This window comes from Lagopus leucura, unplaced genomic scaffold (genome assembly GCF_019238085.1).
Source record: "Lagopus leucura isolate 7727_CA_CO unplaced genomic scaffold, USGS_WTPT01 Super-Scaffold_741, whole genome shotgun sequence".
NCBI classification, from domain to species: domain Eukaryota; kingdom Metazoa; phylum Chordata; class Aves; order Galliformes; family Phasianidae; genus Lagopus; species Lagopus leucura.
The window spans coordinates 7,186,935-7,208,320 of record NW_024962256.1 but is presented as its reverse complement, the minus strand read 5'-3'; the positions used below and the strand labels follow the sequence as shown (position 1 = coordinate 7,208,320).

The 21,386-nt window shown below is 39.8% G+C and overlaps 1 protein-coding gene across 4 annotated transcripts; it reads left to right on the top strand.

Moving 5' to 3' along the window:
- Positions 1 to 445: 445 nt before the first annotated feature.
- TIAL1 (TIA1 cytotoxic granule associated RNA binding protein like 1) lies at positions 446 to 21,386 on the top strand. Of its 4 annotated transcripts, none has more exons than XM_042863657.1 (12): positions 446 to 661; positions 6,612 to 6,708; positions 10,492 to 10,641; positions 10,946 to 11,000; positions 11,312 to 11,399; positions 13,273 to 13,348; positions 15,720 to 15,828; positions 16,113 to 16,208; positions 16,295 to 16,379; positions 16,684 to 16,807; positions 17,305 to 17,444; positions 18,343 to 21,386. In XM_042863657.1, the coding sequence occupies exons 1-12, from the start codon at positions 633 to 635 to the stop codon at positions 18,458 to 18,460; spliced, it is 1,167 nt and encodes a 388-aa protein (XP_042719591.1). In that variant the 5' UTR covers positions 446 to 632; the 3' UTR covers positions 18,461 to 21,386. The 4 variants fall into 4 exon arrangements, with proteins under 4 accessions (XP_042719591.1, XP_042719592.1, XP_042719593.1 ...); XM_042863658.1 differs by having other exon boundaries at positions 451 to 661; positions 10,543 to 10,641; XM_042863659.1 differs by lacking the exon at positions 446 to 661 and adding an exon at positions 979 to 1,051.

Genomic DNA, 21,386 nt, shown 5'->3' with positions numbered 1-21,386 from the left:
TATGTATACATATGGGCTTGATTTTGAAGGTCTTTTTCAACCTGAGCACTTCTACGATTCCATGTTTACATCCACATGGCACACGCAGCCGCTGCGCGTTCCCGCCGCGCTGGCGGGAGCCGGGACTGCGCACGACCGCCCCTTCCCGTGCCTCCCGCCGCCAACCCGCGGAGCGGAGCGTCGCGCAGCTCCCCAACCCGCAGTGCATGCTGGGAGATGTAGTTCCCTCCCCGCTCTCCTCCTTCGCTGTGGGCCGCCGAAGGACTACAACACCCAGCAAGCCTCCGCTGCTCTACCGCCGGCCCGTCGCGCTCTCTCCGTCAGCGACTACGATCCCCAGAGCGCTCCGCGGCGCGGCGGAGAGGACCGGGAAGGAGAACCCGGGCCGACAGGGAGCGGGCCGGCGGGGCGCGGCTGCGCGGAGCGCGGCTTCCTGAGTGTCTGGTGGCGGCGGCCATTTTGTGCTGGTTCTTCGCTCTCGCGTTCGGGCTGCGGTGTCGGGACCTGGAGAGGGGGCGAGACGGAGCGGGGGCAGCCGGGGCCCTCAGCCTCACCTTCCCTTCGCCTCCCCGCGCGGCGGAGCCCCCCCCTCCGGCGCTGCCCCCGGCCGCGAGCGGAGCTCACGCACCATTATGGAAGACGACGGGCAGCCCCGGACCCTGTGAGCGGGGAGGGGGCCGGCGGGGACCGCGGGGCCGGGCAGGGCGGTGCGGGGCCGGGCCGCGGGGGCGGGGAGGTGCGGGCGGCGAGCGGCGGTGCCGGCGGGCGGCGTGTGAGGGAGGGACGGCGAGCGGGAGCCGTGCGGGGAGGGAGGGAAGCAAGGAGGGAGGGAAGGAGGGAGGGAGGCTCCGGCGGGCGGGCGGGCTCTGAGGGAGCGCGGCGGTGCTGAGGCCCCGGCCCCGCCAACTTCTTTGTTCGGCCCCGGCGGGACGGGCGGCGCTCCGTGGGCCCGGCAGGAAAAAAAACTCCACACAGCGTCTGGTAACTGTCCGCGTCCTGTCCGAAAATATAGCGCCGAGGTTTTGTTGTTGAGTTCTTTTCAACTCTGCAGGTATGGCTTTTTTTGCGTGCGTGTTGTTCTCTTAGGCTGAGGGCTGTCTGTAACGCGAGGCGATGCGGAGCAGATCGTTCTCCATCGCTCCGTTCGCTGGTAGCTGTGCGGCTGGCGGGGTGCGAGGCAGTGCGGGCTGTTCGGCACAGCACGGCTCCATGGAAGCTTTGTCTGTGCGGGCCGGGATGGCAGCGCTCCGAAAGTCTTCCAGGTGCTTTAAGAGGAATGACTGAAACAGAGCAGAATATCTCAGAGTTGCTCTGTTTTGCTTCTAGTACCAAAATGATGACTTGGCATTTAAGGCTTTTCCAGGCAATTTGCGGTGTGTTGTTTTCTTTTTTATATTTTTTTCCTTCCACTCTTCCCGATGTCTGCCAAAGTTCTCTTAACTTGCTTGCAGTGTCATGTGATACCTGCTCAGTCCTTGGGTTAGATAGAATAACTCTATCTGCAATGCTTTCTGTGTTGAGGTCTCGAGTGGTCCGAGTGTGCTTGGCCCTGACAGTGGGAGTAGTTTCCAGAGCGCTGCTTTAGAATGAGCAGAGGGAAAAGGGCAAAGGTGCGTGTTTCACTGCAGGTCCGTTTCCTTTGCTGATTGGTTCCTCCTCTCTTTTTTTTTTTCCTTTCTTTTGAAGTAAGTGCTATACCCAGCCGAAGTTTTAAAATCTTTTACTCCTATCTAACAGCACTTGAAGTGAGCTCTTCTCATTGCACCCAGCTGTGGCTGAAGTTGGCACATAGTCCCTGGTGAAGGAAAAATTATTTTTGTGCTAAAGTGTCTGAAATGCCATCACTGCAGCTGCCAGAGATGTGGTATTGCATGAATGTGACTCTCTACTTAACTCGTCAAAGTAATGAACAGCACGTATGTTCATTGCCTAGTAGCTTTCTAGTGATCCTAACCCTGACATAGGGTTACTTCTCTCTTATCCTTTTAGGGCACTTTTCATAAAGTATGAGCATTTTTGCTTTTTTTTTTTTTTTCCTGAAATATCTTCAAATTTATATCTGCGAGTTCTTATTTTAAGATTGTTTTGCTGGCTGATACTTGTCATACATAGAGCAGTTGTGATCTTGCATATACGTAAAAGGCTCACTGCCTCCCAAGAACAACTAATAATGTCATTTGAGCTCTGTAGTTTGTTTTTACAGGAGGAAGTCTAATGAAGAATAAATGGTTCGTGTGGCTATTTGACCAGAAGTGCTTGGTTGATAAATTAAGGGTGGCTTAATAGATGTCTTTTGTATTTTGTTTATTCCTTCAGTAAGGAAATACCAAAAGGGTTTGCTTTGTTGTTTTCAATCATGGTTGGTTGTGAACCTCAAAGAATTTAAGATATCTTCTGAGGCTTACAATAGAAGTTAGATGCCAGTTACATTTTCTTTGTCCTCACAGTTCTCCTCACTAGTAGCCTTTATGGAAAGTGTCTTCTGCCCAAAACTCTTCCTTACTGTTTGAAACAAGGTGAAGCTAACCTGAGAGCATAGGCTTTCTGTGGTATTTTTCACAGCAGCATCTAGATTTTGGTCAGCAATCCTCAAAGCAGATGTAGTACAGAACATTCTGTGGGTGCTGTTGGATCTCTTTCCATCATGAGCCATATCAAAGTTCAGTTTGTACCTTAAGGTGGAAAGTGTGCTATCAGACATCAACATTTGTCTGTTCTTGGTGTTTTTAGCTGCCCCTTAACAACAGGAAGAAAAAGTTGCTGATTTTCATGTTCTTATTAATGGCCGTAGAATAAAATGAAGAACAGTCATTATATACACAAGTTGTTCCATCATTAGCCTTGCCACGCGGTATGGTGAGTACTGTGGACTTCAGGTAGGATGCAGAAGTACAGGTCTTCAGCTGTGAATACTGAGTTGGGTTTGCTTAAGTTTTGTGCCTTGTTTTGGTTCGTCCTCGTGCAGAGCAAGATTCTTTTGGTAGAGTTCTGCTGCGTAGACTTTTCACGTTATTTCCTATAGCTCACTACTGCCATTAGAGAGATGCTGCTAAGGTTTCTAGGCAGTTTTCACTCCGTCAGTTACCTTACTTCTTATCATACTTTCTGCATTAGTATAGCACTTCTTGCATGCTGTCTAAGTGTGGAAAGCATTTCTTCTGGTTTTCATTCAAACAGTGTGTAGGGGAGCTTTCCTGGACCTGAAAGTAATGGCTGTAAACATCCCTTTCTTCCTTGGCTGTCTGAAGTGAAGGAAAACCCATTTACCCCCACAAAGAGGATCTTTTTGTTCAAGCCTAAGATTTTAATTGTGAAACTAACTGCTAATGTGTCTTTCATTCTTCACGCAACTTTGCAAGATCTCAGAATTTCAAATACAGTTTCTTGTTTGTGTTGTCAGCCACCTATCAAGTGTAATATATTGAAACTTGTATCAGGCTATATAATATATGGTTTGGTTTGCTATACGTGCTTATTAATTAGTATTTAAGTGGTTCAAACTTGCGGAAGAGAGCAAACATGATTGCCTGCATGCAAAAAGCCAGAACTTCGCTGCCCTGTTACATTAACCAAGCTAACAGCACATATGAGTGTAGGAAGTGCTGCTTTGTTGAGCTTTGTGATGATTTTTAAGTTTGAACGATGTATTCCATAGGATGTAACAAAACAAAAAGATTGATAAACTGTAGAACAGCTTTTTGAAAGTCATGTTTTCTTTGGGTGTGTTCCTGCTCATTTTGGCTTCACAAAGTAGAATAGGAAGCATTGTGTTCTATCGTGTGAGTTGAGGTGAAGAAGAGGTGCCCAGTTGTCTGGCGGTGTGTGGTTAGCATCAGCTGAGAAGCTTTGCTTTTCCAGGAGGTAAGGTTTCTGCTCCAAGTGTGTAGAGTGTTTGTTTCCTTAGTGATACAGTATTCATAGAATTACAGTCTATCCTGATCTGGAAGGGTCTCATGAGGATGGTGGAGCCCAACAAGCATTCAGACATAGCGTGCTGAAGCTGTTTGCTGGTATGGTGCTTCTTTTTCCAAGTCATCTTTTAACTGTACTGAATGTACTAACTTACAAGTGTACAAGCAACCACCAAGCCCTCATCTTTAATGTACTGTTTCAAAAACTTGTAGTGGTTTGTATTCACTTATTTTACGTGCACTTCCAGAGGTTTGGGTCTGTGTGTATGCTGTGTTTGTTCCATGAACCTCTCCTTGTGAAGCAGTCTCAGGGTGTGTGTTCAAGTTTGAGAGCGTTAGCAGCTTGTGAAATGTATTAATGGGTTCTGATTGCAGTAATGTTAGACATCAAAGCAGTATTTATCATAAACACAGAGAATTGATGGACCATGAGGAGCTTACAGCCCTTCTGAATCTATCCATCAGGCAGTCCCAAATTACACTGCTGATTCATTATCTTTTGTGAAGAAGCAGCCCGTTTTGTAGCTGAAACTTACGATGTCACGTTCTCACAGCTGCCTGGTAGGAGATGCAGTGGTATTGAAAACCAGCTGGTAATTCTTCTGAAAGTTGTCCTGTCTTATCTTAATTGGACAGATTTTGAAGCAACAGATTTCCTGACTTTTTTGGTCAGACCAAAAAGAATTCTTCAAACTGCTGTTCAGAGTTGCTGCATTTCTGAAATAAATATTAATATTATGCAGAAGATACTGAGACTTTGGCTTCCTGTATTGACTGCACAGTAGGACTTGAAGTTAAAAGGGCTTCACTGTATTTTCTTTCATGTCAGTGCTACAGGTGCTTACTTCTGTGTGCTGTTAGCTAACACAGCTTGAGGAGATACAAGGAGAACAAGTGCTGGTAATAAGCTCATGTCAGTACAGACGTTTTATGTAGGAACTCCTACTAGGAATCATATTTTCCATTGGATTTTAGTAGTATCTGCTGGGTTGGTATTTCCGCTTCAGACTGCAAATCACTAGCAGCTTTAACTTAGTGAATGATTAACAGTGGAGTTAAGGTTTCAAATATAAGATCTGAATGTTCAACTGCTGAATTTTTGGAATAGGGCATTGAAGAGTCAGCAAGATAGAGCCCATTATAAGGCCAATTGCTTCTTAAATTTGTCAAGTGTTTACTTACACAAGTGCTTACACAGGATATGAATGCAGCTTCCATTAGTGATGTCTGCTAATTCCTACATATTTAGTTAGGAAGTAAAGAAATGGATGTTCCTGTGTTTGGGTGGTATCACAGGAAATAGTCACTCTGGATCTTGTGTAGCATTTACCTGCAAGCAGAGAGCATGGAGCTCTTGGGTAGCTGTTGAAGGAGTATCAGCATAGAGGAAAACATATTCATTTATTCGTGTGGGGTTCAAATAAAAACAGGTAGTGTCAGTTTTAATCTTGCTCAATCCAAATGAAGGTCCAGCTGTCAAACACAGACATAGCTTTTGCAAATTTGACTTGGATACAAGAGAAGTGCATGCTTAAATTGCTGCTCCGACAAGAGCTTTGCTTGTGCATCAACTAAGTACGAGTTCAAGTTTCTCTCACTGAGGTGTATCAACAACTTGGACGGATTTGTTTGCTGTAGTATGAAAATCTGTAGTAGATTACAGTGTAGTGACTAAAATGTGCATTTTTTTACAACAGCTAAATTGCAGATTTACATTTGTGCACCTTGTATTTGGACTGAATTGCTCTTAGAGATGACAAACGCACCTCTGCTAGTGATGTTGTGATTTTGAGTAGTGTAGATATGAGGAGCCCTTCTCTTGACTGATCACTTCGATGATAAATAGAGTGTGATTCCAGTTTGGTCATGCTTTTTGTTTTTTAGCATTCGATGTGTGTTTGACTTTTTCTCAGCCACCCCTGTGACCTGGCTTTAATTTTTCAGTGTTATGCTCTCATGGATATTTAGGAGTGGTTTCTGAGCTGCTATTGGATTTTATCTCTGTGCGTCTCTAGTGTCTCTATTTTTTCATAAAAATGGTTCCATGTTCTGAAATTTCTATGACTTCATAGGTAAAGTCTGTAAGTATGGGTGATATTAAAGTAAAACTGCCAAATGTGGGGGGAGCTGGTAGCTGCTGAGATAGATAATGTGTGGAGCATTCCTATGGCGTAAGCTGTGTGCCTTGCCTTTTGGTGGCTGGGCTGCTTTTCCAATTCAGGAAAACAGCAAATTGCAGCTGGTCCTTTGAAGGCAGCATAATCTACGTTCAGTAGCTACTACTGGAATAGCAGGAGTTTGGTATGAGCTTTGTACCCCAGTGGGAAGTTGGCTTTGTTCAGATGCTCAGTGGGAAGTGAAACTTCAACCTACTGGGCAAAGATGTTTTTTTCTCTCCAGCATCCCTGAGCAGTGCTGTCCAGTTTCTGACCTTTCTCTGCCAAAGGCAGCTTTGGTGCTGGCTGTCAATGGTGGTGTTATGGCTGCTCCAGGCACTGTGTTCCCACTTGTGTTGCCAGCTTTATACTGAAAGACCATGTGAATGTTGCATTGTAGCCATAATGTGAAATCATTTGTGAATCACATCTTTCAGATGAAGATGCCCAGGATTTTAAATAGTTATTTAAGGTTTTAAAATAATTACATTTTAAAAGATGAAAATTTCTATTTTAATGTCTTTTTTTTTATTTCCTTGTGTAGCTATGTAGGAAACCTCTCCAGAGATGTGACTGAAGTCCTTATACTTCAGTTATTCAGCCAGATTGGACCATGCAAAAGCTGTAAAATGATAACAGAGGTAAGACCTTTCACTTCCAGAGGAGTAGCAAATACAATTTTATCCGAAATTGTCAAAAATAAATGAAGTTGAGGGCATCTTTTTGTGTTACTGATAATGGTAGGGTTGATTTCTTTCTGTCTGTGTTTATTGGGTAATTCTTTGCTGAAGAGACCTCCTGTTGAGAACAGTCCTGTGCTCTTGCTGGTAGCCCTGCCACGTCTGTTTTATCAGCTGATGATGAGATTCCACTGTAATGTGAAGGATTGGTACCCCTCTCTCTTCAGAGCTGTGTTGTTCTGACGATCAAAAACTTTGTTGTTTCCAATGTTATTCATGGCTAATTTTTCTGCTTTAGACTTAATTTACACACGAGTCTCAGTAATTCTTTCCCCTTTTTCTTCACTATGGATGTGCAGTCAGAAATCTTTCAAAATCTGTTTTGCTATTCCTGAGCCTCTTTTTTTTTTTTTTGGTCAATCCGAGTCTGCACCTGCCTGTTCTTAGATTATTTGTTCTTGGAATAAAGCAACAGTTTCCATAGTACTCCCAATAAGGTTTTTTAGTGCTATGTGTTGGTAAGTACTAATACTGTCTTCTTTCACTTGTAGATTCTCTGATCCATTTAGTGTTGGTACCAATTCTGTAATCTTCCTGACATATCAGCAATTTCTTGCTGCCTTATGGACTTCCTTCTTTCCTCATTTATAACTGATGAGTTTCTGGCAGGCAGGGACTAATTAGAACTGGTTTTATTTTTGGTTCTAAAATTGTGTTTTTCTTTATGCATTTATTGCTATTTCTGGTGGCTCCTACTAACTTGTTACAGATTTCCTTAGTACAGTCACCTAAGTTTTCTTGTGAGGATCGTTAATGAAATATTAATTAAGCCTGATCATAAGACTCATCATTCTAGGAATGCTGCTTGTAATTCCTCTGTGATCTTCTTTTCCTTTCAAAATGACACATTGTTGTAGTTTTTTTGTATTGTTTTGGCTGCACATTAACTACCTGATGCTTGTTTAATCCTTCTCATCTCGTGGCACTTTTGTTAGAACTTTCTAGAGAAAGTAAAAGGAGTTCTGCCACGTTCTCTGCCAGGTTATTGGGGAAAGATGAGCAGAACAAAATGGAATGTGTTACAGAGCACAGCTGTTGGTTTTTTTCTGAAGAAATAGTGGTTGTCACACTGTTCAGAATGCTGCCACTCCAACCATTGGCTGAGTGAGAGGTGGCAGCGTCAGTTTGATTCCCTAAGAACCAGACAAGAAATTCCTCTGCTTATTTTATTTTAATATAACCACAGAAATAACAAGCGAGACATCTTTATGAAATAAGAATGTAAACAAAGCTACTGGCAGCTATATTCAGTCATATGGAAGTGAATGTACTCGGCTGACCTTAGCACCTGTCACCAGGCAGTCTATCAGGAGGGAAATTCTGTGATATTCCAGTGCCCATTTACTCGGTGTGCTGTCCACCTTGGCTGCCCTGAAGTCATCTGGCAGGCTTCACAAAGAAGGGGGGGAAGGATCTTAATGAGAAGGGAATTAATACTTGAAGAGGAAGGGCAGTAGCTTTCACCTTCGGCACACTTGAGAGGGGTGTTGTTACATCCTTGCAGGTATACTTGTGCATCTGAGATCTACTGTAGATTCTGTATTAATATGGATCAATTTACTGAAGTTACTTTTCACTTCAGGGAGTTAATTTAGGGGGAAGGAAGAGAGGACAGCATCTTTTTTTTAAGTAAAGTTGCAAGCCTGCTACAGTAACAATTGTAAACAGTGTGTACTGCAGAGGTTAGCAGTGCCTTCCCCTGTGTATTTTGCAGGTTTTTAACATTTTTTTATATAATGTGGAAGTGGTTCAGTAATCAATAAAAAGAAAATAAAAAGAAAAAATCCTGAAAGGACATATAGAAATAATATGCTTATACCTTGAAATTAAGTACCCAGTTAACTTCAAGTGGTTGGATTCTAGGCTGGAATTAGCACCTACTGTGCTTTTAATGGTCAAAGTATTTGTGGTTATTGACCATCCTTCTGAATGCTGTACTGTAAGCTTTTCACAGCCACTGCTGTGTGCTATGTTTTAGCTCTTATCTGCCCACTGTTGCTATCTCAGTCAGTCAAGTTTATGCCTGAATATTTTCCATATGCTTTTTTTTCTTTTTTTTTTTTCTTTCTAATTGTTAGCCAGTTTGTAGAAGGTGTGGCATGACCAGATTAAGAGGTTTCAGGTGTTTATTTTGGGAGCATGTCATGCTGCGAGGAGTGCTGTAGCTAACGTTCACAGGTATCTTGAGCACCTAAAGAGCTGGACATCTACAAAAGAGGCTGCTCTTCCTGTTCAGACAGATTCTTAGTGCAAAAGAAGACCTCCTCACAGTATGAAAGTTACGTATCATATGCTTCAGCTGAGGTGTAAACTGCACTAAATCTGTTAAGGCCTTAAGTGGGTTTCACAGATCTTGTTTTCAGTGCAGCAGGGATGTCATATGGAAAAAGGGCTGAGTTAAGGCTTGCTGTTTCAGTGCATCCGAGGCAAGCATGCTTTCAGAGCACTTCGTGGCTCTTGTGACTTAAACTCCTTGCTGTAATCTCAGATATGTCGTCTCACTGTCTGTTATTTTGCGTGGTAGGAACACCTAGTAATACTACTCATAATACTGAAGTATTTAGGTGGAAGGTTCAGACTGCTTTATCCTTTTAGCTGTACAAAAGCCTTGTGATCAGTTTGGCGATCAGATCTTCATAGCTTCCCTTGTTTAGATTTAGACAGAACTGTGTTTGAAAATATACAATTGAGTTTTATAGGGCAGAATTAGGATTTCTTTATTTATATATGCTTGAATGAACGTTCAGAAGTTAAGTAGTAAAACGAATAAAGGCTTATTCTTAATTTCAGTTAGTGCTGTGCTTTTCCTGGCAATGGCAAAAGTTAATGTGGAAAAGTATTGATGTCAAAGCAGTTTTTAGATCCTTCCTTGCCCATGTAAGAAATACTTTGTTTCTTTTTGTACCTGTTGTCTTTTGGTCCATGGACGGGTGGCGTAGGTAATGAAGATATTTGAGTGTGAGGCTGTAGCTTTTGTACTTCTGACATTTTTTAGGGAGATTAAAAGTATTTAAGTTAGGATTCTCATAATGACTTCTCCTTGATCAGCTTTCCTGAAGACTTTTGTATTTGTTGCACTTCCTACTCTGGTACATGTAACACCTTAGGGAGCTTTGTTTTGAGTCAGCCTACAGAAAGAGGTGTTACCCAAGATAAAAGAGTAGAGATCAATTGATTAGTATCTTCTCCCTTGATCTTCAGCTATTTTCAGACCTTTTAAGGGGCATTTCGCAGTCACTAAGTGTAACATTTTCCACTGGAGACCAAGGGGATGCCATCTCTGGGTTGCTGTCTGTGGATGGTTTTCAGACAAATAAAACAAGAGACAAGCAGCAGGAGTGAGAAAATTGCTAAAAAAGAGTGTGGGAAACAAACCTTTCAAGCTTTGAGTATCTGCTGGAGGCAGCAAATTGTCTTGGTTCCTTCTGCTCCTGTTTTTCCCTCCTCTCCATCCAGTCTTCAGATCACTTTTCTGGTAGTTGAATTATTTTTAGTTCCATAGAAGTACTGAGGCCTCATAAAAAGTAAACTATACTTCAGAAATTGCTAGACCTTTAATGAAAAGTCCATCTTAAAAGTTTCTTACATTTAAGTGTAATTTCAAAGGCTATTTCATAAATCTAATGAAGTAATTCTTAAAGTTTCTAGCTATAAGTAATATATTTTCCTGGATTTTCTTCTCAGCAACCCGATAGCAGAAGGGTCAACTCTTCTGTTGGATTTTCTGTTTTGCAGCATACAAGCAATGACCCTTATTGCTTTGTGGAATTTTATGAACACAGAGATGCAGCTGCTGCATTAGCTGCTATGAATGGGAGAAAAATTTTGGGAAAGGTAAGTTGTTTATGTTGTAATCTTAATCTTAAGGATACTGTCTTTGTAAAAAGTACATGTATGTATTAGTAAAACTATGGGATATTTGTTTGTTAGAAATGTTTACCAAAGTTAAATATTGTTAAAGTTCAGTAGAAAATAAAAATGGTATTTAGAAAACATTCTTTGTGATTTTTTTTTTTTTTTTAAGTCCTTTATAGTGAAGGATGATTTGGTAACACTGACAATTGTGACCAGCCCTTGAATGACCTTATAACATGTAGGAATTTTATGAATTTATACTAAATCTTGTACTTATTTTCAGGAGGTCAAAGTAAACTGGGCAACAACACCAAGTAGCCAGAAAAAAGATACATCCAGTAAGTAAAGTAATGGCACAGTATTACTTCTACACCAATACTTCATAGCACGTGGTAGTAATTGCCATAAATACATTCAAATGTAACTTTTCTCCTTCCCATCTTGTGTTTAATAGAATTTTGCAGACTAATTCTTCTGTTTCTGTTTTGCAACTGGGGAAACCGGAGCGAACAGACTTAATTGCTGCTGCTCATCAAGTGGAATCCTGACTGTTTGTGGTTCCCAGTGCTGTGCACAGAGCGTCACTTTTTCAGGAGCTAGAGCTTTAGATAGCAGTTAAATATTTGATTAGCAAATTATTTATTTTCAGATCACTTCCATGTGTTCGTTGGGGATTTAAGTCCAGAAATAACAACAGAAGATATCAAGTCAGCGTTTGCTCCTTTTGGTAAAATATCGTAAGTATCATAACAAACATTGCCAGTATCGGTTAGAAAACGTGACAGAGAACATTTTGTGCTGATTTGAAATGTTATTTCTTATCTTTTAAATGATTTTTCTGATGTCAATTTCTTTGTTGGGTGGGCAGTGAAGAGGGATCATTATTATTTCGTGTCTGTATCTATATCTGTTATCACATGTTTGTAAATCCAGTAATGTAATTGTGCTTCAGTTTTGCTGAAAGCAGTATGCTTTTTGAGTTACACCCTAATATGTTTCAACTTCTTGGTAAAATTTGATGACTGTTTCTAAGTGTGACTTTTTATTGTTCAGAATGTGTACAGAATAGTGAGTTTACGATTACAAACGTTGCATCTTCAGTGTATTTTGTTCATACTGCGTTTTATAGGCAGTATAGGAAGCCACTCAATTATAATACAAATTTATGAAGCAACTAGTTGTACAGCTTATGACAATTTTCCAAAAGCTAATGTTTCTTAGAATAAATAACTTCTTCAGATAACAGCTGAGATAGTAGTGATCAGCCATTGATTTCAAAATTATATGTGCACACTTCTGTTAGTTGAGAGAGAGTTTGAACTTCTCTCAGAAAATCCAGGTGGCAGCAAATGATCTTATCTTTGAATTGACCACATTTGACATTACAAGAATGCTTGTAAGTCCTAAAGTATGTGTGCAAAAGCACTGCTACAAAAAAGTCTGTTATCTGCTATTGGCTTATCTTTATGGAAATCCTTTGAAGTCGCACGTGAACGTTGTTGTGCTGCCTCATGAGAATGTATTTCTAAGAACAGAATCCTTGGTTTTCTCTTGTTCTGTACGCATGTTTTTAATTGAACCATAAATCTTATTTCTTGCCTCTGCTGTTTTGTGTACTTTTTGTCTCTTAATGTGGTAAGTAGTGCTGTTTGAAAATCTATATAAGAGAATAATTCAGGTTTCTGTTTCTCGATCTATATTTATACCTGAGACCTGCAGTTTTTCTAAAGTCCAAGTCACAATTAAAAGTAATAGCATTCTGGTTATTTTGCAGAATTGCTCATAAGAATGGACAGGATCTTGAAGGCTAACTGCAAGGAACTGTGCACACTGGAACTCAGTTGTAGATTTTTTCTCATTTCTATTTATTCTTATTATACATTATTTATTATATACATATTTTAGTATTTACATTTTAACATTCTATATTCAGTGCAGTTCTATATTTCCAATCATTTTAACTTACTCACTAAAATTTCTGTGTAAATTTGTTGTTTTCGTACTGGTGTGCTTAGCATTGTTGTTAGTTTTATTCTCCTTTCTTAAATTTCTGAAAATGTCAATTTTTCAAAATTTACAGCTGCCCAAACTCCAAAATGATGGTAGAGAATTGACCAAGAAAAATAAAGAAATCTGTTAACAGGCCATGTATGCCTTTTAATTCCTATTTTTTCCTCTTTTTCGATTTTTTAATATTTCATATATTTTGTATCACTAGGCAGAAGACATTTAACTATTTAGAAAATGCATGGTAAATTAGATAGAATTGTTACAGTAATTTATAGAACAGTAAACTTTAGAGGACCCTAGCCAATAGAATTTTAGAAAAGGCAATTTTGTTTCTCTTATAGTTCAAATCTGACCATTCTAGTTATAGCCAGTACAGGTTATGTGGATAGGTTGCATGTCTATTACATGTTATTTTTTTTGTCCTACTGCTTTTTTCTAACAGGTAAAGAAACGATAGGGAGAGTTCAGGAATGATTAGTTTTAGGGCTAACTGAATTTATAAGAAAAATTATGCTCACAATACAGTGTGTGTGGTTCCTTTTAGTTTTTATTTTGCAAGTTATTAATTCTACCCTCATATAGCTGTGCTTCTTTCCACAGGGATGCACGGGTAGTTAAAGATATGGCAACTGGAAAATCAAAAGGCTATGGTTTTGTATCTTTTTATAACAAACTGGTAAGTAATGACAACATTGATTTAAAATAATAGCAGATTTTCATTTGTTGTTTTTCCTCTGTTCTGTATTCACTGCATATCAGGCTTTCCCAAGTGAAGTACGTGTGAATTTAGAAGACAGAGTTAACGCTGTAAAAAATGTCTGATGTGTTTAGAAAGGGTTGAAACGATGCAGACAATTGCAGTGCTGCAGGAACGTGGTGTTGTTTATCTTTGTCCATTGAGCCACTTCTGCAGTGCGTGGAGTAGAGATCAGAGCTTTGGAATGCTGTGCTTTGGGTCTGTTAGCTGAGGAGTTGCAGCAGTCTGGTGTGGGTTTGTATGTGAAGATAGAGCTCCCACAGAATGCATCCTGGAGCCCTTCCCTAAGGAGTGGGGCTGTGGCAGTGCACAGCTGGGCTGGGTGTCAAACAGGTTTAGGTTCATGCCAAAGCTCAGCCTTGCTGAGTACCCAGCATTGCTTGCTGTGTGTATTGTATGTTAAAGTGGAGTTGATTTCATTTGTCTGCTTCTCATTAAAGGAGCTCTGGGTTGGTCCTTTGCTTTTGAGTTTTTACAGCATTTTGAAATCTCTTTGCACGGAGCAATTAATTTACAGCTAAGATTTGATTCTGTGCCTCAAGTGTTTTGTTTGGTTTTGTGCTGAGTGTTATTACAGAAAGGATAACTTTATGTATGCTTATGAAATAATGTTTCAGACAAGTGACTGGCGTCCCTTTCTGACAGGGGTATTGTAGGTGTTATCTGTAGAACTTAGTGTATCACTGATGAACAAGTAGTGTTTTGTCCTACTGTTCATAGCGATGCATCTGCCTCAAGTAATTCTTTGTAATTGTTGAAGTTAATTTTTAAGGAAAACTGAGCTGTGTTTCGAGATGCATTCAGGACAGCATGGGAAGTTGTGTGAAGTTTTCCTTAAGCATTTTTGGGTGTTAATGCACACTACAGTAATAAGAAAACTGAACTGTTGCATTGAACTGAAATGGTTATGGCAGCATGGGCTGAGTTCCTTTTTTGCTACAGCTAGGATCATCAAGACTAGCAGCGGGAATCACTTGAGCTAGTTTGTTTTCCTAGTCAGTTTTCAATTTATGTTAAGGAGCACAGGTGGAAGGTTTGTTTTGTTTTGTTTTTTTTTCCCCTTATTGGTCCTCTCTCATAAAGTTCTCATTATGTATATGTGATGTCTTCATAATGACCAGTGTGTATAATTACATGGGCTCGAGGTCCTGGGTCATTGGTGTCTGAGATGAGTATTGTTCTAACTGGAAGTCTCCGATGTGCAGCAGGAGGATGCTGGTCACTCACCTTTGAGTTGTCCATGTGCTCCCTTTGTCTCTTGTGCTTTACATTTTCTTTCTTAAACTTGGTCCTCCTGGAGGAACATTTCAAACATTTGTACTGTTTGCTCTGCCTCTCTTATTTCAAAAGAGCTGGCAGAGGGGACTAATTGCTTCTTGCAGAATTAGCAAACCTTTCCTTTGCTTACAGTGTGAACCTAGAGGTTGTCTCTTAGTTTATGTTCAAGATAAGATGTTAAGCCTCGTGGGCCATGACTGTTTGGCTTTGTGTACATATGCATACATACAACGCCTTTAACATTTACAAAACTTAAAATACAGTCTATGCTCAGACATAAATTGCGTTCCTCCAAAAGGTAGAAGAGAGGATGAGGTGGGGGTGGAGGAATGGATGGCAGGAAGCTGCATGCTCAGTGTATTGTTGTCTTGGCATTAGAGATTTTTTTATTAGCTAGCATTCAGCCCTCCAGAACTTGAAAATTTTCTACCTAAATGGGGTCTGTTATGTTGGGCACAAATAAAGATTACAGAAGGCTGCATTTGAATCTTTAAAGTAACGTCTTGTAACACATTCTGCATGGTATGAACTTGAGTTGGATTACAGCTGAGAAATTTGCCAGTCAAATTTTGATGATTAAAAGGTCTTTCCTCACCTTGCATATGTTGCTATCAATTATGTTCTAGTATATTATGTTTTTTATACAGTCAGCTGGCAAAATCCTTTGATTTTCTGCAGTTATAATTGTTTCATTTCAATAATCACTTCTGGCATCTCTGATTTCTGTACTGTTTTGGGCAGCCATCAAATACTCTGATGCAGATACACTGCCTTGACAAAATGACTGCATATGCAGGGAGAGGGAGGGCTTTACCAGATCACTTGTGAGAACCTTCTGTGTGACAGACTGTCTTAATGGTAATTGATTTTGGCTGTTTGGCTTTGCTGAATTTCATGGGCTTTTAAAGCAGTTACCAGTTTCATCACTGGAATTACCGGACAACTAAATCTTGTAGAGCTGTACGTGCTTCTTGTTCACATGAGTTAGTGGTCTTTATTTTGATCTCTTTAGGATGCAGAAAATGCTATTGTACACATGGGAGGCCAGTGGCTAGGAGGCCGTCAGATCAGAACCAACTGGGCAACGCGGAAACCACCAGCCCCCAAAAGTACACAAGAAAGTAAGGCCCTGTGAAGCTGTTTGATCTCTTGCATGGCACTGCTAAGTGGAGAAGAGTGACAGTGTTGCCAAAGTCTTGTCCTTCTCAATTGAATATCTAGCTTAACTTCTAGATCTTAAATTTTTTATTTTTTTTTCCCTTTTGTGTTGTGTTAACTTAGTTGTGGCACTACTGGATATTGGATGTTTTTAAATCTATAATTTCTGTATCTGTATGAGGTAAGTATCTGGGACGCTGGGATTGCTGTTAGGCTGATGCTTAAAACCAGTCTCTTCTCTTTCCAGATAATACAAAACAATTAAGATTTGAAGATGTAGTAAATCAGTCAAGTCCAAAAAATTGTACTGTGTACTGTGGAGGAATTGCTTCTGGGCTAACGGGTACGATTTGTTTTATTGATCCTTTTATTACCAAAACTTTCTGGGCATCAAGATGGCTACTAATTCCAACATGCTGTGTGTTGTAGATCAACTTATGAGACAGACTTTTTCACCATTTGGACAGATAATGGAAATAAGAGTGTTCCCAGAAAAAGGTTACTCATTTGTCAGGTATGGATGAAGAGAAAGAAAATCTGTGATTTTGTTAATATACTGATGTTTGATCTTTCGTGGATTGCCTTTGAATGAACTCCTACTGGTGTCTTAAAATCTGTTACAGTCTGTTCTGAGAACATGTGTTCTTAGAAAAATCTGCAGCTTTTAAAAGTGGCCACCAATCTTTTTACTTGTGAAGATGGTGTATGAAAGCAGATCTCTTTCACTGGATTTTCCTGCATGTGTAGAGTTGCTGTTTTTGAGCAATCAATTGAAAGTGCTATGAAGAGTAACGTTAGTTTGTTTTTACATTCTTTAGATTTTCAACTCATGAAAGTGCAGCACATGCTATTGTTTCAGTTAACGGAACCACAATTGAAGGACATGTTGTTAAATGTTATTGGGGTAAAGAATCTCCTGATATGACTAAAAACTTCCAGCAGGTAACTGCGTTTTATCCTTTCCACTGCGTGTTCTTGTATTTGTGTCACAAAAGCAACCAATTATCCACCTGCAATGCCTCCCATTATAACAGCTCAATGTAGTAGCGTTCTTATGAAATCCCATGTTCTGTCTCAGTTATGTTCCAGTTGTTCATCAAATTGGGCTAGTGATTTTGGTGGAATATCTGTCTTCTGGATATGATTCAAGATAGGGAGAAACTTGGAGGTAATTCTGATTCTTGCTAGCATTCTTACTGCAGACTAGCTGACTGTCCTTCCAAATATCCCTTGGTATTTAAAGCGGGTGTGCTCACACACTTTCAGTACAAGGATCTAATTAGGTTGCGGTGCTGTCTCACTTATTATTCTGATTTCACTATGGCTCAGTAGTTGTAGACAGTGCAACTGAAAAGAGTCAAAAATTTTACCTGTAGCACTTTGGAAGGAACGTAATTCACCTCTAGACCCTGAAGTATTAAGAACTGTTCTCTCCTTAGGTGGATTACAGTCAGTGGGGTCAATGGAGCCAAGTATATGGAAATCCACAACAGTATGGGCAATATATGGCGAATGGGTGGCAAGTACCATCGTATGGAATGTATGGCCAAGCATGGAATCAACAGGGTTTTGGAGTAGAGTGAGTAATTGTACTTAATCTTAAATGTTTCAGGAATGTTGTGTCTGGGCTTCAGGCTTTTTTGATTGAAGGATTGCACAAGGTTTCACGCCTTGTAATGTGCTAAAGCTTATATTTAATGATTACTGTGGACCAAATAGTGGAGTGAGTCACTCTGGCATGTTCATAAGATGTTTTGTGCATATTGGGTGTATTGAGACTCAAGGTAAACAAAGACTGCTTTTATGTTAGTTTGAGACAGTGGTTATGTCCAATAGCTAAAAAGTCATGGTCTCTACTTGTGAATACTGGAGGGGTCTGGACCTGGGAGCTAAAGGGCTTTTTTAATTGTTGGGGAAATAACCTACATAATGGCCCTTCTAAAATTTTTTGCAATTTCACAGTTTAGTGGAATTTTAATATTTGGTATCTTCCTGAAGTGTTGGCCACATTTGTTTGTTTTAAAGCAAAAATAGCTTCTTTGCTTTCTTAATTACTCATTACCTCTTGCCAGTTAAGCATATTAAGCTCTGGTAAAAAGCTATCAGTGGTATTCATGCCAATTAAAGACTGGGGACTTTCTGTGTTTCTGCATCACTGGTGTTGAATTACAGGCACATGCCTGTAGGACAGCTGCCTCCAAAGGCGTGTATGTGTAACGAGAATCCAAGGTTTGTGGAACTGTTTTTTTTCTCCAAAAAAAATCTTATGGTATTTTGAGAAACCACACGTTGTAACATTTAACCTGGTATAAAAAGCTGCTGAATTACTCACAGAAGAATAAGTTGTTCTATTTTGGTGTAAATGGTAGTGTAGGAAGTGTTTCATGTTCCTTTAGCCTGCTATCTTGTAAATATCTGACTAGCTTGCATGATTTTCTCTGTTTATTCTTTTTTTTCCTTTCCTGTTCCTTTTTAAGCCAATCTCCATCTGCTGCCTGGATGGGTGGATTTGGTGCTCAGCCTGCCCAGGGACAAGGTGCTCCAGTAATACCTAACCAAGCTGGATATGGTATGGCAAGCTACCAAACGCAGTGAGCTGGGACTCTGTTTAAAAGTGTGTATTTCATGATAGGCTGCAGTTTCCAGTGACACTCTGAAGACTGGAATGTAGACAATGAAAAAAAAGAAAATATTTATTTTAAAAATGGAAATGTTTGGAACCTTTAGCACAGCTTTGCTTTGGTGAAGGACACAAATGTCTTCTAGTTCTGCCTTTTTAAGTTTTTGTTCATGATGGATATGAACATGTTTTTCTTTGTGTACAAAAATTAAAAATAAAGTCAATAAAGACAATTCTGACTACAAATTTTGATATAGTAGGAGAAATGGCTAATGAATTTGATCCTTAGGTTACCATTCCATTTTTTTGGTTCTGTCTTCAGTGTTTTATATCACCGTGCTTTTTAAGAGAAATGACACTGAGAAACAGCAAGTTGCTTTTAGTTGAACACACATCCTGAAATAAACTGTGGACCAATCATTACAACCTGCTAGACAGTATTGAGTTTTCAAGGAACCTATGGACATCGCCCCGAAAGCATACGTAGGTCTTGGAATCATTTGTTAAGAAAATGTTTAATTTTTCTACAGGCTTAAAGAAAACAGTGTGATACAAAGAATAGTTCAGTGTGAAATGAAAAACAGTACTGTCGAGTTCCTTCACTTCTGTTGTCCACATTCAGGCACGTATTATAACTTCAGAGCTGGTTTGCTTATTAAGACTGTAGGGATTTGCATTTAGTTTTGAGAAGTAAAAATGTTTTTGCAAGTATGTTGTTTGTATTCAAATCGAACAGCCATACTTGTGCTTTTACATGAGGTTTGAAGGCTACACATTGTAAATATTTCATAATTACAGTGTTTCAAAAGCATGCTCAAACATAGAAGTAGCAATGTAATTATTCAAAGTAATACTTAATATACTCTGCTGCTTTGAATGCAGTAGATTGACAAGAATGTGCAAGACTGACATTTCCAAAGTTGGCTATTATGTAAAGTTACATAAAGAACTATAACAAAGAGCCTTAATTTTAATTTCATAAATCTTTAATGCATCACCTTTTGGTCATTAGAAATACGGATTTTTTGCTTTACGTTATTTGGTATGTAAATACCTTGGTTAACAACCTTGTAAACCTATTTCAAGGTTATTATAAGTTGTATAGTATCTTGAGTGTTTTGAAAAATCTTGATGTTTTTTAAGTCTAGAAATATTTTGCCCAAGAATTTTTTAACAAGATTGTTAAAAACATCTTATTTTAGAGAATATTCAATGTGCCATTTGGTAAATGGAGATGCAGTTGAAACAGTACACTGAGTTGTGACTTATTTTTAATTAAAGTTTTTGTCTTTATGGGTGGTTTGCATGTGATGAACCTGTACAGAGGCTGGGTTGTTTGTGTACTGAGTGTGTAAATGGATAAATCACGAAGATGTTTAAATGGTATACTTGGGTTATTTCTGAACAATTTTATGGATACATTGATATAAACTGCCTCAATAAATTTGAAGTTTAAAATGAATGTAAGGTAGATATAAGTACTGTGTCTTACCTATGACAGCTAGGGGGTGCAAATGTTTCAGCTGTGTGCAGAGATACACTGAAGCAGCACAGTTAAATGTAGGATTTGCAGTGATAGTCCAGTGAAACAAGGACTTGCATTTTAAAAGAAACACGAGGGTATTTTAGCTCTAAAGGAGTGTGTGAGAAACTGTGTGCTTTCTGTGTTCCTTCCTGCGCAGGCGTTGCAAGTTAGAGTAGATCTTGAAAGGGAGACTTGCAGTTTTGCTAAACCCAGCCAGCTGTGCGATTAACGACACAACGCTGTAGCAAATCACATGAGTTTTTTCTTCCTCTTCTGTGTGACATACTTGGTAGTACTCTGAGTTTTAGATAAGGCTGAAAGTGAGATATTCTGGAAGAGCAATTGAGGCTCAGAGGCACTTGCAGCTCCAGGCTTCTAATGCATGCAATAATGACCGAAGTTAGTGTGGAACCGTAAGTGCTTGTGATGACAGAACTGGCTGTTTATCTCTGTTTCTCCTTTATTGTACGTGCAGTGTTCTTTTGCTCAAGTTAGGAATCTTGTCTACAGGTCTCATTTTTCTATAAATTCTGTATATATGTGTATATCTACGCGAGGATCGGCCTATACGTTGTAGTTTGGAGGAAAATCTCACAAGTAAGTCTGCATTTTTATTACACTCACGTGGTTTCAAAAGAATCGTGAGTAGATCTGTGAATTTGCAAGTCATCCTGGGATTTCTTAGACTTCACTGGAAACCTGGGGTTTCTACGCAGCTCAAGGTATTTGACTGACGATTGTGTCGTGGGCACGTGCTGGTCTGTGAGCAGTGTGTTCTTGGGCACTAACGAGGATGTAGATGTTGGAAGTACATTGCCACATAAGCGCCCAAGTAAGTGGGTGTAACTTTCAAGGTAACGATCCGTCAGCTCTCACTGTGTAGATCACTTCAAACCCGATTAAAAAACATGCCTACTGCAGAGTGGGGCATGGCCTGACCTGTGCTTCAGAAGGAGAGATGGGATGTACTTTCTCATTTGAGCCTTTTCTCATTGGTTTTTATGCAGCTTTTCTTTAATGGTGATGTTTCTTCACAGACTGCTCGAGATATAGGAGTCTCCAGTGTCCTTTAATGTTTCTATAGCGCTGCGAGGAGGAGTTGTGATTTGGATTGCTTTCTACTCAGTAGCATTCATAAATGCATAACTGACAGTTTTTTGGCACCAAAGAGCCTCTTGCACCGTACTGCTTTTATGAATGACTGTTACACTGTTGTAATTTCTCTAACTACAGAAATCGACCACTACCTAACAGGATTTGGATTTCAACAAGTACTGATTTATCATGGCTTAACTTGATGCGTGCAATCTGGAACAAGGTTTTAAGCTGCATTTGCAGAAAATGTTCAATAAAAGTGAAACGTGATGAAGGGCTTA

Bases quoted from the DNA above. Each gene is read 5' to 3' on its own strand.
- TIAL1 (XM_042863657.1), top strand. From the start codon at position 633: ATGGAAGACGACGGGCAGCCCCGGACCCT. The intron at 662-6,611 runs GTGAGCGGGGAG...TTCCTTGTGTAG, and splicing joins GACGGGCAGCCCCGGACCCT to CTATGTAGGAAACCTCTCCA. The intron at 13,349-15,719 runs GTAAGTAATGAC...TGATCTCTTTAG, and splicing joins TATCTTTTTATAACAAACTG to GATGCAGAAAATGCTATTGT.